General features: G+C 42.9%; 1 protein-coding gene across 14 annotated transcripts in view; it reads left to right on the forward strand.

Annotated features, from left to right (window-relative positions):
- The window catches only part of CALD1 (caldesmon 1), a 669,061-nt gene extending 655,903 nt beyond the window's left edge, over window positions 1-13,158 (forward strand). For 7 of the 14 annotated variants that reach the window (XM_069628357.1, XM_069628358.1, XM_069628360.1 and 4 more), the window contains one exon: window positions 11,578-13,158. In XM_069628357.1, coding sequence (XP_069484458.1) covers window positions 11,578-11,583 — 6 coding nt within the window. In that variant the 3' untranslated portion in view covers window positions 11,584-13,158. Of the gene's footprint in view, window positions 1-11,574 lie in introns of all 14 variants that reach the window. The other 7 variants (XM_069628356.1, XM_069628351.1, XM_069628350.1 and 4 more) reach the window with 1 other exon arrangement.
- The last annotated feature ends 406 nt before the right edge of the window (window positions 13,159-13,564 follow it).

Raw genomic sequence — 13,564 nt, forward strand, 5'->3', positions numbered from 1 at the left:
CACACTGGGACAGTAAACATTGAGAAACCAAGGGAACTGAATCTCGCTAAAGAGATGAGGGGTCCGAGCCCGACCGAGGGAGATCCAGGGGTGAAGCTATCACCCAAAATTGATTGATACATGAACTGTGATGTATTTTAAAATAAGATACGTAAAGGATCAGCGCCCAGAAGAACCCTGGAGTGAAACCATCACCTTATCTGAAATGTGATAAACAATTGACAAGGGTCACCTCCCAGAAGAGGGGGACCCTGGGGTGAACAATTATCACCCTAAACAAAATAAGGGAAAGAACTTTGGTTTGGTTAAAGGAACTTTTGTTTTTGTTATTTGAACACATCAGGCCCCCAAAGGCAAGAGACTTTCAAAGGCAGCGAGAGTTCGCCATCAACGGTACTGAGAACTGCCATTGGAACTTTTGTCTCGTGCTGGAGAAGCCCGAGACTGTACTGTGCTCCAAGCTCCCATCTTACCCCATGCTCGAAACGTGGGGAAGGAAGACCTAGGCTACCGTATCCTGAAATATTATTTGAGAACACTTCTTTCTTTTCTTAAACTATCCCACACCCTCTTTTTGTATTAGTTATGAGGTTTGGCAATAGGTTTCTTAGTATAGGCCAATTTTATGCCAATGCTACTAGTACCGCTTTACTTTCATTTGATCGTTGACGCTTGCTCCCATCTTAGATTTGGGTTTAGAAAGTTGCTTCCTTTGCCCCCTAAGGAGTACTTACCCCTTCCTCCAGGACACAGGAAGCCTCCCAGGAAGTCCCCATGGAAACAGTGCTTCAATGGCAGTCCTGATATATCAGACATTCTCACAACGGGGTTCTGTTTACTGGAGTCCTTTTAAAGTAGGCATGCATGGGAAGTGGGGAAGTTGGAGTAGTCCAGAGGAGAGGGTAAACTCTTTACAAAACTGGTAAAAATCCCCCAAAAATTGATCAATTGATGGGTACATCTAAACTAAGTTTCTACAAATGAGTTATCATATTACTTTGCAACTTTGTTTGTTGCAGTCCTGTTTTGGAAATAAAATGCTTGATACTCCAGTTGGAGCCTGTTTTGTTTTGGGCCCCTGTATTGTGCTCCTAAAAGTATGCAACGGGTAGGTGCTTGTGGAGGCAGGGGATCACATAGACATTTTACAGGAGTCAGTAGCCTCAAGACTCATGGCGCATCGACCTCAGTGGTACTGGGGAATACGGGTGGGTACCCTTGCCATATCGGAGGAAGAGCGAGAGTGACCAGGAGTGCAGTTCCCCCTTGCTCAGGTTGTGCCTGCATATTCAGCCCTAACAGATCTTCATTTATCTTTGATGCCTCTGGAGGGCTGGTCTAATTTGAGTTTACACAATCCCCGAATCTCTATAGGATAATAGAAAACAGTGAGCCCTGTGCCCCCAGAGTGGGGGGGATGGGAGAGACAGGCCCCAAATGGGATTTTCGGGATGAGGAAATGGAGGTGTTGAGGGAGATTGCCACGGGGTGGCTTTGATTCTTGAAATGAGGCCTTCCAGCTTACTGAGTGTGGGTTCACTTATTGGTTAGGTGGATGGGGGATCCATTGCCCTGGGCAAATGGTATCTTTTGGGAATGCTTCAGCCTTACCACTATTCTAGATGATGAAAGGGGCATCTCTTAGAGGTGGGAGAAAGATGTCAGAAAATGCACAGATTCAGGCAGGGGGGAGAGGATAATCTTGCATCAGGGCCTGGACAACTCAGCAGGAGGAGGTGGGGATGGGTTACTGGTTACGAGTTCTGGCTATGGTGAAACAGCAAAGAAGAACTGTGGTTGTTGAGCTATGTGGAGTATAGAGGGGCAGGAGGAGAGTGCCTTATGGTGGGTAACCTTTGCCTGTACGGGTTTAGGAGAGGTGTGCAGCTATGTATGCTGGGAACTGAAGGAGGGGCACACTGGTGATTTGGAGAGATGAGACAGATATGTTTTTGGTTTTCTGATGCTCCGCACCAAGTCCATTTGGGCCAGGGATATAAGGGGATGCAACGTGATTGTGTTCTATTTTGCAGCTAGCCTCCGACCACCGGTGCCGTCGGGTGGGGAGTAAAGGGACATTTGTTGTTTTTCTGGGTGAAGTATGTTTTCAGGTAGTCACTACTCCATATTGTTGGAAAGAGACATTCCTGGACCCTTCGAATTTAGTGGTAATGGGGAAAAGTTGATGCTACATCATTTTCACTGGGTGGCACTTTTAGTTATGCAAGGCATTGTCTATTCTTAATCCATCCAAACAACACATCCAGTATGTTGGGTTCTCAAATTTGGGGTTGCGCTCTGGGATAGCAGATTCTGGTTTCTCAATGGCCAGACCTTCTGTGGTCTCCTATACCACCTGCATTTATCATTAAGTAGGTGGGGCTGCACATTCGGCAGACTATGCAGCCAGATCACATTAAATTGAAGGTAAGCTTTTGTTGTTGTCACTTTGAAAATGAACTTTTCAGGCCTTGCGGTAGGAGGGAAGTATCCAGATTTGATGACTAGCAGACAAAATCTAGGGAGATGGAGGCTGCTTTTTATTCCTGCTGAAAGTACCCGTTTACTACAGATCCCCGTTGCAACCTATATGTGGCTACTGCTATCGTTGCATCACTTGCTGTTGTTCAAGAGCAAATGAGGCAGCATCCTGGGTAACATCAGTTCTAGAGGGTAGAGCTATGAAAGTGTTTTCTAACACAGCACATGCAGCACCCTCCATCATCCACTGTGGTGTGCCACAAGGTTCCTGCACTGCCCCCACGCTTTATAATCTTTTTACCAAACCACTATTTGACAAACTAGACGCGCTGGGGATCACCTACACTAATTACGGCGATGACACGCAGGTTCTCCTCCCCCTGAAAGGGAATTATCGCCAAGAAGCCTCTACCCTACAGCAAATCTACTCTACCATTCAAGCATGGATGGTTACTAACGGCCTTAGCTTGAACAGGGACAAGACCGAAATCCTCATTCTAGGACAGAAATCCACCCTCTCCAACCTCAGCCCACTGTACATCAATGTTAACATAGACAATTGTATCATCCCAGTCCTATCCTCAGTCAAAACACTGGGGGTTTACATAGACGCCACGCTATCCATGGACAAACAAGTCAGCGCCATAGTCTCGGCCTCAGCACTGAATACTAAACTCATTAACGCAATAAAACCATTCCTAACCAAGGATAACTGCCTCTCCATCCCCCGAGCAACTATTGGAGCCAAACTAGACTACTGTAATGCGCTCCTAGCCGGTACCTCCAAAAAAAAACGTATCTAGGCTCCAAACAACCCAAAACAACGCTCTCAGAGCAGCCCTCAGCATACCAAAAAGAGAACACATCACACAAGCCAGAAAGGCAGCTCACTGGCTCCCAGTCAAAGACCGTATCTCCTTCAAAATTCTCACAACCACCCATAAATACATCAACCTCACAGCTCCCTCTTATTTATCTGACACGATAGGTAGATATCAATCCACAAAACCAAGAAGAGCACAATACACGAATCAACTAGCAATACCTCGCATCAACAGAACTAAAGCAGGAGGAATAGGCTTCCCCTTCCTCGCACCTAAACTCTGGAATTCCCTACCTACTGACCTTAGAGGTGACGCATCGCTCTTCTCCTTCCAAAAAAAACTCAAAACTGCCCTATTCAACTAACCCTGTTCTCAGGTCCTCCTGCTGCTCTTGCATATCTGTAAAAAAGTACATGTCGTCCAATGTAACCGTACGGACATGAACTGTTTTGTAACTAAGTATAAGCAACACTGTAACTAGCGCCACGATGTCTTCGGTCTGCTGTGTGCTCAACAAATGCGAATAAATAAATAAAATAAATAAAGAGTCTTACTTGTCTGTAAGGTATAATGCACCCATATTATAACATGAAGTCCGCCGTGAGACTGGTATGTTTTAACCATTGGACTGATATAGTGGCTTTTTATTAAATGGGACATCCCATGGGTGGTGCAGATGAAAACATATTTACATATCCATCACAGCAGGCCAGGGCTGGTTAGAAAGTAAGAGATAGATAATGGGAAAAAGAATGGTCACACAAACAATCTAAAAACTGAAAAGCTGTGTGATGCTTTTGCGCAACAATTACAAGCCTGGCTAACTACTTACGGGTCCACCTTTCATATTAGTCAAGTCTTTTGGCTAGCCCATGGTGGTGTATAATACAAGGGATGTGTGTACGAGGGGAGCAGGAATGGGAGGGTTAGTACTCTAAATGTTTTTCTTGGTTGCTTATCCTCACGATTCTAAGTGTGACGCATGACTAGTTTTCACAATTCTATGTAAATGTGGCGCATGGCTAATCTTGACAAATGTAGTCTCCTCTATCATTCGACATATGAAGTGAGTGTCAGTTGCTGCTTTTGCCACCACTTTCATTCCCCCTCCTTCTCCTACCACTGACTCTCACTCTGACACTGCCCTTACTAACCTTCAACTCTCCATTTCCAATACTTTGAACATCCTTGCCCCTGTCATGAGGATCCGCATGAAGTCTGCCTCCAAGTGCAACTCTTGGTATGATTCCAACTTGGCAGATTTGAAACGGAAGTGCAAGGCTGCAGAGTGGAAGTGGCAGGCTTCGAGCACTTCCTCTGACAAACTGACCTGCCATCTGCTCCAAAGGCAATACAGACTTTCCATCTGCTTGAAGAGGAGGGACTATATCCAAGCCTACATCTCTGCGGCCACCAACAACACAGCAGAACTTTTCAAAATCTGCAAGGAACTCGCCAATCCTACTACAGTCTCCATTTCTCCTCTGCCTACCCTTTCCCTCTGCCATTCACTGGCCCGTCAGTTCATTACTAAACCATCGGACATCCTGTCCTCACTCTCCTCTACACCACACTCCTCTTCCTCACCTGCTCGAAGGCCTCCCTTTATCCCCATGCTCCTTGCCTCCTACTCTCTCCTTTCTCTCCCATATCACCTGTTGATGTTTCTAGACTGGTCTGCTCTATGAAAGTCACATCCAAGCAGGGGCTCCCCTGCTCCTCCAGAACTATCAAGGACAACATTGTCTCCATTGCTCCATCCTTGGCTGATTTCTACAATAACTCCAATGCCACTGGATCTTTCCTGCTACTCCTCAAGCACTCCCTTGTGCACCCTCTCCTCAAAAGCCTTCTGCCATCCCTTCCTGCCCAGCTAGCTACTAGCCTATCTTCATTACCCCTTCCTGGGCAAACTCTTGGAGAAGCTGGACATTTTCCAGCTTATCCACCTCACTGAATCTGCTGGCTGTCTCCAAAACCACCAGTCTAGCTTCAGAGCTGCCAGAGGCATGGAAACTGCACTCCAGAACACCTGTGAAGACTTGATCTCTAATCTCGACACCAACTCTCCTTCCGGTCTCATCCTTCTTGTCCTTTATGGTATGATATGGTCAATCATGCCATCCTTCTAAATCGGGTCTGTGCTACCCTTGGCATCAGGGAACTAACACTGGACTGGCTGACCTCCTTGCTCTCTGACCGACCTTCCCAGGTTCAACTGGGCCCCTTTATCTCCTCTGTTTCGAACACCACCTGTGATGTCTGTCAGTGCTCTATCCTCTCGCCTTGCCTTTTCAACATCTACCATGCCCCTCTAGCCCATTTGATCTCCGCTTTCTCTCCTAACTTCCAGTGTTATGCGGAGGACATGCAGCTCTCCTTTAAGCTTCCCTCCTCTGCCTCCTCCTCTTCCTCACTCGTTCTTGATGGTCTGTCTGCTATTCGGGCATGGAGCACTGCTAACGATCTCTGACTTCGCCAGTGAGACTGAGATCCTTCTCATTGGGACCCCCGCTCCCTCCTTCCCTCCTACACTCTGGCCAACCTCCATGGGCCCCTTCACCCTCCTGTGAGGCAAATAACCTTGGTGCCATCTTCGAAAACGTCTTTCCTTCTCGCCTCACATCACTTTCAGCTGCACTGCCTCAGAGGCATTCACCCTTTTCCCCACCTTCCCTCAGAAACTCAATGTCTCCATAGCTCTGGACCTCGCCAGGCAGGACTACCGCAACAGCCTCTTCCTCAATCTGCCTTTATCCTCCCGTCGCCCCATTCAACTAATTGGGAATAGGACTGCAAGACTTATCCTTGGCCTCAAGCCCAGGGACTGCATCTCTCCAGCCCTAGAATCTCTCCAATAGCTCCCGGCTGCTGCGAGGATCAAGTTCAAGACCCTCTACATCATCCACAAGGATTTCTGGGGCATGGAACGCTGCTACACCCAACTCGCTCTCTCCTTAAATACCTCCCTGCTATAGTCCTTTGGTTTTCTAGCTCCAACTCTCTACAGATCACACACTTTTCCAATCTGAGAGTGGGGGTAGATCTCTCTCCTTTATAGGTGTCTCCCTCTGGAATGGCCTACTTGCCCCTCTCAGACGAGCAAGTTCTCCTTATGTTCCGCAAGCTTCTCAAGAAACTCCTTTCTCCTTCCCTCTCCCCCTTCCTTGCTAAAGCCCCCCTATGCCTCCTGACTGGCTGCCTGGTTCCTTCATATTCTTACTGAGTACCAGGCCCTCCTCAACCAGTCTACCCCTGTACTCTTCTTTCCCTTGGCTCTGCCTACCTGCCCCCCCCGGCACTTGCTTACACCACCAACACTACCTCCTCCCGTCTCCCCGCACTTCTTGCTTCTGTACTTGTACAATCCGAATGTCACAAGGCCTAGTAGGACCGTTTTTTTGTCATCGTCATCCCTGTTCCCTCAGACCCCCTTTTCTTGTTACGCCTTGAAACACATTGCGTGTAAGCACATTATAAATACCCAATAAAATGAATGTGACACATGGCTAATCTTCACAAATATATGTAAAAGTGAAGCATGGCTATTGTTCACAGTTCTATCTAAATGTGACGCATGGCTATTCCTCACAATTTTATCTGAGTTTGACGCATGGCTAACCTGATGAGAAAGCCTTGCTTTGTGTAGCTCCATGCAGACATCTTTTTATTTAAAAAAAGCGCAATCGTGTATGGAACAGTAATGAACTAACTTGATAATGATGCAATCAATCCATCAAATACTTAATTTAAGAGTAATTCAAATTCCCAACAATTTACAAGTGATTTAAATAACATTAGTTCAAATCACATACAAAGTGACAAAACTAAAATGCAATTAAGTCCATGAGATGTCGTGACGGGTCCATTAGTGCCATCAAACAGCTTTAGTAATGTGAGATTACTCTTCCAATTTTGGATTCCACTATTAAAATGTTTGTTCATCACCCAAGTGAACCTTGTGTCTCCTCCTAATGAGATGTAAATAATTTCAACCTAATCTGTTTACAATTCCTTTCTTTTAGCAGAGGGATCAGGACTTTCCTCCCAATTTCCGTATACCTTGGAAAAAGTAGAACAAAGTGCATTTGAGTTTCAAGATCTAAGGTGCAAAAAGGACAACTTGGGTCTGGAAGATCCCAGTCACATCAATTGCCAATTACAGTGTTAATGCCCAACCTATTAAATCTGAATCTAGTTATCGGGTGACTATTGAATGCAAGCCCACTGGGTCTGAAATTGAAGGGAGCTGGAAGCTATTTAGCCCCTTCTTGAAGCCTACAATCACCTGTTCGCTTAACACCAACAGCTACCAGGCTCCCCAGGCCCACTGATGCCGCACAAACACACCAATATGAATTTAACTCTGTTTGTACGGGACAATTTATAAATGCACATTAGCACACGTCAATACAATATTTAAAGCACTAGGAGTCATAAATAAAGAACAAAGGGATTTTTGCATCTTATGTGGAAGTTAGATTTGCAGAACGCTGTGCAGTAGCAACTCGTTCTCATTGGTAGCTCCTGGTCACTGGTTAATGTGGGATACCCAGGAGCTGCTTTAAGCTCCTGCTTAGAGCATTTTAATATCGACCCCAGAGAACATAAAGACCATATTAAGCATGACTGAAGGGACCTAGAATTTATAATTATATGGTGTATATATAACATGGTTTGTTTTGTTTGGCCTTCTGTCTGTTTTCTTCTAGCTTCCCCAAGGTTTTACCCTTGATGATCAAGAAAGTATGAATTTGCATTCCCACAGGCTTTTCGAAGCATTGTGGGGTGCCTAATCTTGATACATTTTTCTTTAAATAGGCACGCCATTGTATGGTGAAAGATCCTTGCTGTTTGAGGATAGATATCGAATAATGTTTGCTTTGACAGCATAGCATACAGATTAGTCTGTGTTAGGCCATTTTAACAACTGTGCTAAAAATATGGTATCCTCACGGTATGGTAAACCTACTTCCATGTGTGCCATTCAGGAAGGTGACAGGGTTGGGAAGTTACACCATTTTCTCTTATTTTAACCTGCCTGCTAGACTCATGATCCCCCAAAACATGCTCTCTTATTTAGCAGTCACTAGGGCTTTGGACTTGCATATTTTTCAGAGAATTTCAAATGGTTGAACTTGTATAGAGCCTCTAAGTCGAAAGGTCGCCGCTATAACCTGTTGTACAGAAGTTGCCTGTTGCTCCCTAAGACCCCCGCACACAAGCAATTGCAAGTCATTTCTTTGCTCATGGGCTTTGAATTGACCAAGACTTCGTTAAAATGATTTGATTAACCTCTGAATTTCATAACAATGGATTTTTCCCCCATCACATTTTGGGACCTTTTCACTGGTAAACTCCAAATAGGTGTCCATTAGGGTCTGCAATGCCTGCAATAAGTACTAGATTGTCAGCATATGAATAGAGCGGTATTCTCTGAAGACAGACTGCAACATCTGAAGGATTAAGGATGCTTGTAGTATATTTGAACAGCGGAGGTGCTTGTACGCAACCTTGTTGTCGCTGCTTAATTGTTTGCAAGTACATTTCCTTTGTCAGATTGGCAGATTGAACCTCGGCAAACAGAGTTGACCCCGAGGCGCACGGTTGATGGGTGACAATCATCAAGATGAGCCACACTTGAAGTACTGAGCCCAAGTGTTTCGTTTAGCTCTAGTGGTTTTTCCACTAGGAGGCAAGGATTGAATATTCCTGCCCTCTCTCCCCCACCAACCCTAGTGTTATCTAATTTCAGTTTTCCTTGGTTTACATGATTGCCAATTCTTGTTTTTCTCATTTGTCTGTCACCCCCTTCCTCTTTCCTTCCTCTTTTTGTTTGCTTTGGCCAATGTTTTATGATGATTCTTTGTACAACACATATTTATGTCTGTTTGATTTTCAATCAACTCATGGTTTTTTCATTAAGACACATAAGCTGTATGTTAAAAATATATTTCATTTATAAAAATGTCTTTGAATGGTTGATGTTGTTTTTGGTTTATTGTAATACACATGTCCATTTATTCTGCTTACTAGATTGAATACAGAATGATTTAGAATTCTCTTCTTTGTGTTGTTTCTTTCTCCTTGTCAATAGGTTTGAATGCGATTGGTTTCAATAAAATGGTAAACAATTTAATTCCAGAATAAAAACTTACTTTCTGGATAGATAGAGGTTGACATTCAGTGGTTATCTTAATAATTTAACCTAGTCTAAATCCTCTGGCACAGCAACACTTTTTTTCTTTCATTTCCCATTGTCATCAGACCATCTTCCATGTCAAACAGGGTTCCTAATTTCATGAAACCGAATGATACACCAATGTCAAAAATAATTGCCTTTGGCTATTATTATGTACAGGTTCAGTGCTTGATTCACTGTTCATTCCCCAAATCTTCCACTAGTGTCTGCTAAACTGTTCTCTTCTGCAACACACGCATTCCGGTCGAGTGAATAAGGCAAGAACATCTTTTTGAGCTCTCGTTGTGGAGGCATCTATGTCAATATAAGGAGGATTGTGCTCGGTTTCTTTTTTTTAATGAATTTAAGTTATTACCGCTCTCCTGGTTCTTGGCTTGGGCTACAGCAGCAGCAACCCAAAATGTATGAAGAAAAGTGGGCACGCAATTCCATCTTGCTTCCGTAGAGAGCTATGGGAACTTTTAGCTAATATGTCGCAAAGTCAATGCTGTCTTCCAAATGTAGTTGAGATTTCTGTGTTATGGAAATTGCACTGTTAAACAGTGTGTTAGAATTTCCCCACTAAGCAATGTTGAAAACATGCAAGCCATGAAGACCAATGTTAGACCCTCCCCGTCTTAGCATACTTGTCTCTATTGCCCTTAAAACCTAGGTGTCCAAAGAAATTTGTGAAGGCTGAAAACAAGACCAAGCTATCATCTTGGTGATGGAGCCTCATCCTGTGGCATGTCTCAAATAATGGGGCTCAATTCTCGCCCCTGCATCAGAGATTTGTAATGCATCTTCCCTTGAAGGCTTACTATTTGAACACTTGAATCAAACCATTGGTAACCCTTCCTGTAAGACTCCACTTCAGAACCCAAGAGCAGAGGCATTGCGAGGGGGAAGGCTGAGAGGGCTATAGCCCCGGGTCTTTTGGTTGTAGCCCCGGATAGAAGCTCAGGGGGTTACAAACCAAAGGCTAGTTAGCCCCGAGTCCTGACAGTCCCGACATTAGCGTAGCCCTTGATCTTTTCCAGACCTAGCAACACCCCTGCCCAAGAGCCTTCCATGCTCCATTTCAAACCTCAAACGTTCAAGGCCCATGGATGGTACTGATAATGTCAACAAAAGAGATGTGTATTAATTGTGTCCCAAACTACTCCTAATGGAAAAGGTGAGGGGGTCTGGCTTCCTGAGGTCTATAAGGCTATTAACGGTGGTCAGTCATAATTTCGAAAAAATAATGTCGAATGATGACAAAAATTTCAAAAAAAAATTTTGAAAAAAAAAAAAGTTTAATTCCGTTTTTTTAAATTATATATTTGTTTTGGGTTCCGGGAGTAAAAAAAAATGGGTAAAACAAAAAAAAAAATTAAAGGGGGATTGGGGGGGGAACCCCCCCATTTCGAAAAAGAAACGTATTGAAAAAAAATTCTGCATTTTTTTTTTCTACATTTTTTTTCAAAATAATGACTTTCGACATTATTGTTTTCAAAATTATCACTATAAACCGCTATTAATACATAGCTTTGATAGCTTTGTAGATTTTGGAGTTGTAGTGATGAAATAGAAGCAGTTGCTTTAATAGTGAGAAATGTAAATACTCACGAAGTGTAATTACATGACATGTGGATTTATTTAGTAATATTTTTAAGGTAAGCATTTTACTCCTAAACCTGGATGAGCTGGACTAGTTTTAGTACGAGCATGCATTATGGGTGATATTAAAACTAAATGGTTTGAAATCCGGTGGCAGTGAAATCCGTATTCCATGTTTTAGCTTTTACCCTGGTGTGTTAAATTTGATGTTGCCTGTCACGTTCAAGGTGCAGTGAAAGAAATCATGCTGAAAAATTGCATTTCTGTTTCTTGAATGCAGGGAAAGGCTTTCTATTGCTTCTCTCTGCGCTTCTGAAGATAGACCTTTTGGAATGTAGTCAATATCAGTAGTTATTGAGAGTATTCCAAGCATTCTGCTCTGCTGAAGCAATGTCAATAATCACCTCAATCTGCTAATGCCAGGTATAAAACGTACACATGCATGATCTCTGTGTCCAGCCTCTGACCGCTGTCTCTTCTTTTCAGCAGGCTTGAGACTGTGTGAGAAAGAACCGTAAGAGTCGACTACAGATGCTGGACCAACTCAATTTCAAAGTGCTAAATTGTCATTTTATATTTATGTCTAATTACCAAAAAAATGTGTTTAGCATTATCCCCTTAAAAACATGTATATTAGCACTGTATTTAAAATGCACCTCTCTTGACATTCATGAGATAAGTACTGCCTTTGCACAATACCCTTATTTCTGGACACCCATGCTGTGAAATAGAGATGTTTCTACTGATGGCCGCAAGAAGCAATGCTTGTTTGGGACACTATCAATGACGGATAATGCCAAAACAATGCAGTGGCATAGGGACTCGATGAAGGAATGTGTGCCGTACCCAGCTGTTCAAGATCTCGAGGCCAGTAGAAGACATGGTCATTCCGCACTTTAGAGTAAGCATGGGAGAAATAATGTAGTTGACAATGAAATATTTTCCTATGTCTAAAAGACATATGCTGCACATTTAGCCTGCTCAGCCTCTTAGCTTGGCCGTTGTGCAAAATGTATCCGGCAAATGGCTACAGTAGATTAGGTTAGCTGACTGCGGTACTGATTTCGTATGTTGCGCCTCAAGAGTTTTAGTTCAATATCCTCAGCTAGGCTTACAGTAGACGCACACAGACATAGCGTAACGAAGTTTAGCTTTAAGGCACTACTACATGTAGAATGCTTTACTTTGTGCTAGATGATTATGTTTAGTGTAAAACCTACATATTAGCCAATCTCACTGCTTTTTTGAGTCATTCACACGTTTTAATATGGATTCTGCATTGTCACCTGGATGGTGGCAAGATGAGTGTATCAAAATGGCGGAGGCACAGCCGTGGCTGAACATTGATGTCGGAAATCGTAGAACAAGAACAAAAAAGTGAGGTGAAGAGGAGTCTTTAAGAAAACCTTTGTATAAAACGTTGTAGTTAATTTATATAGACCAGTTACCATACTTGAGCAACCTCTGCATTCAGTGATTGGAAAACAAAATTTGAAAATGCTTTACATTGTACCACTGGGCTACTTTCACTGGCCACGTATATATTGACATAGTTGCTTGCTTTTATCTTCTTGTATTTGTTACCTACAATACCCAGATGATGTTATTGACAGGCAAGTTTCATTTTAGTTGTGTATATATTAAACATTGGCTAAGCAGGTCAGCAAATCCATAAGAAAAAAAAATGTGCAGTCTGTTGTTGCATTTTCTTTTTAAACAACACTTCTTCCCTGCAACATTGCTAACATTTGTGTACGCTAAAGCGGGATGTAGGTTATCCGCCACGCACATCCCAATAGCATGTGCCCCAAAATATAGGGAATACCATTGTGAAATGATTTTGTTTCATGACCAAGTTGGTTCCACTGCTTAGTTGAAACAGTGTACTCATTTCAAACAGTGTACGTTCTTGGATGCAAATACACGCGAGCATTGTCTGCAAGTCTGCCATTTTATTTTTGTAAACACTTTAAATGTTACAGTTACGATTGATAGCTGCAACCAAAAAAATGTATTGTTTAAGCAATGTATTATGAAACTGCAACCACAATAAATGGAATATTTCCATCAGCATGTCTCCTGATGTATTGATACCAAATGAGTGTGCTTGTTAATGACGTCCTTATTTACTTTGTCCATAAGGAACACGCCATGCTTGTGAACCGTTCTTTACGATGTACAGAAAGGCACTGCACAATGGGGTTCATTATCTACATACTAGAAGGCATGTTTCTTGTTTTGTTTACATTTCCTGGTGGTTTCCTTGTGCAATTCTTTTCTAGTTGCCAGGTTCAATAAACGCATTTCTCCTTGGGATGAACATGTTGGACAGATTACCAAAACGTTGCCATTATTTATTTTATTTGTATGGTAGGCAGTGAAAAAGTCGAAAACATGTCGAAAGACATAATGTCCAGAAAAAAAAAAAAATGTGAATGTTTAATTTTTTTATTTACATGTTTTTTTTGGGTTCCAC

Source organism: Ambystoma mexicanum, chromosome 12 (assembly GCF_040938575.1).
Source record: "Ambystoma mexicanum isolate Mex_15411 chromosome 12, UKY_AmexF1_1, whole genome shotgun sequence".
NCBI lineage: Eukaryota > Metazoa > Chordata > Amphibia > Caudata > Ambystomatidae > Ambystoma > Ambystoma mexicanum.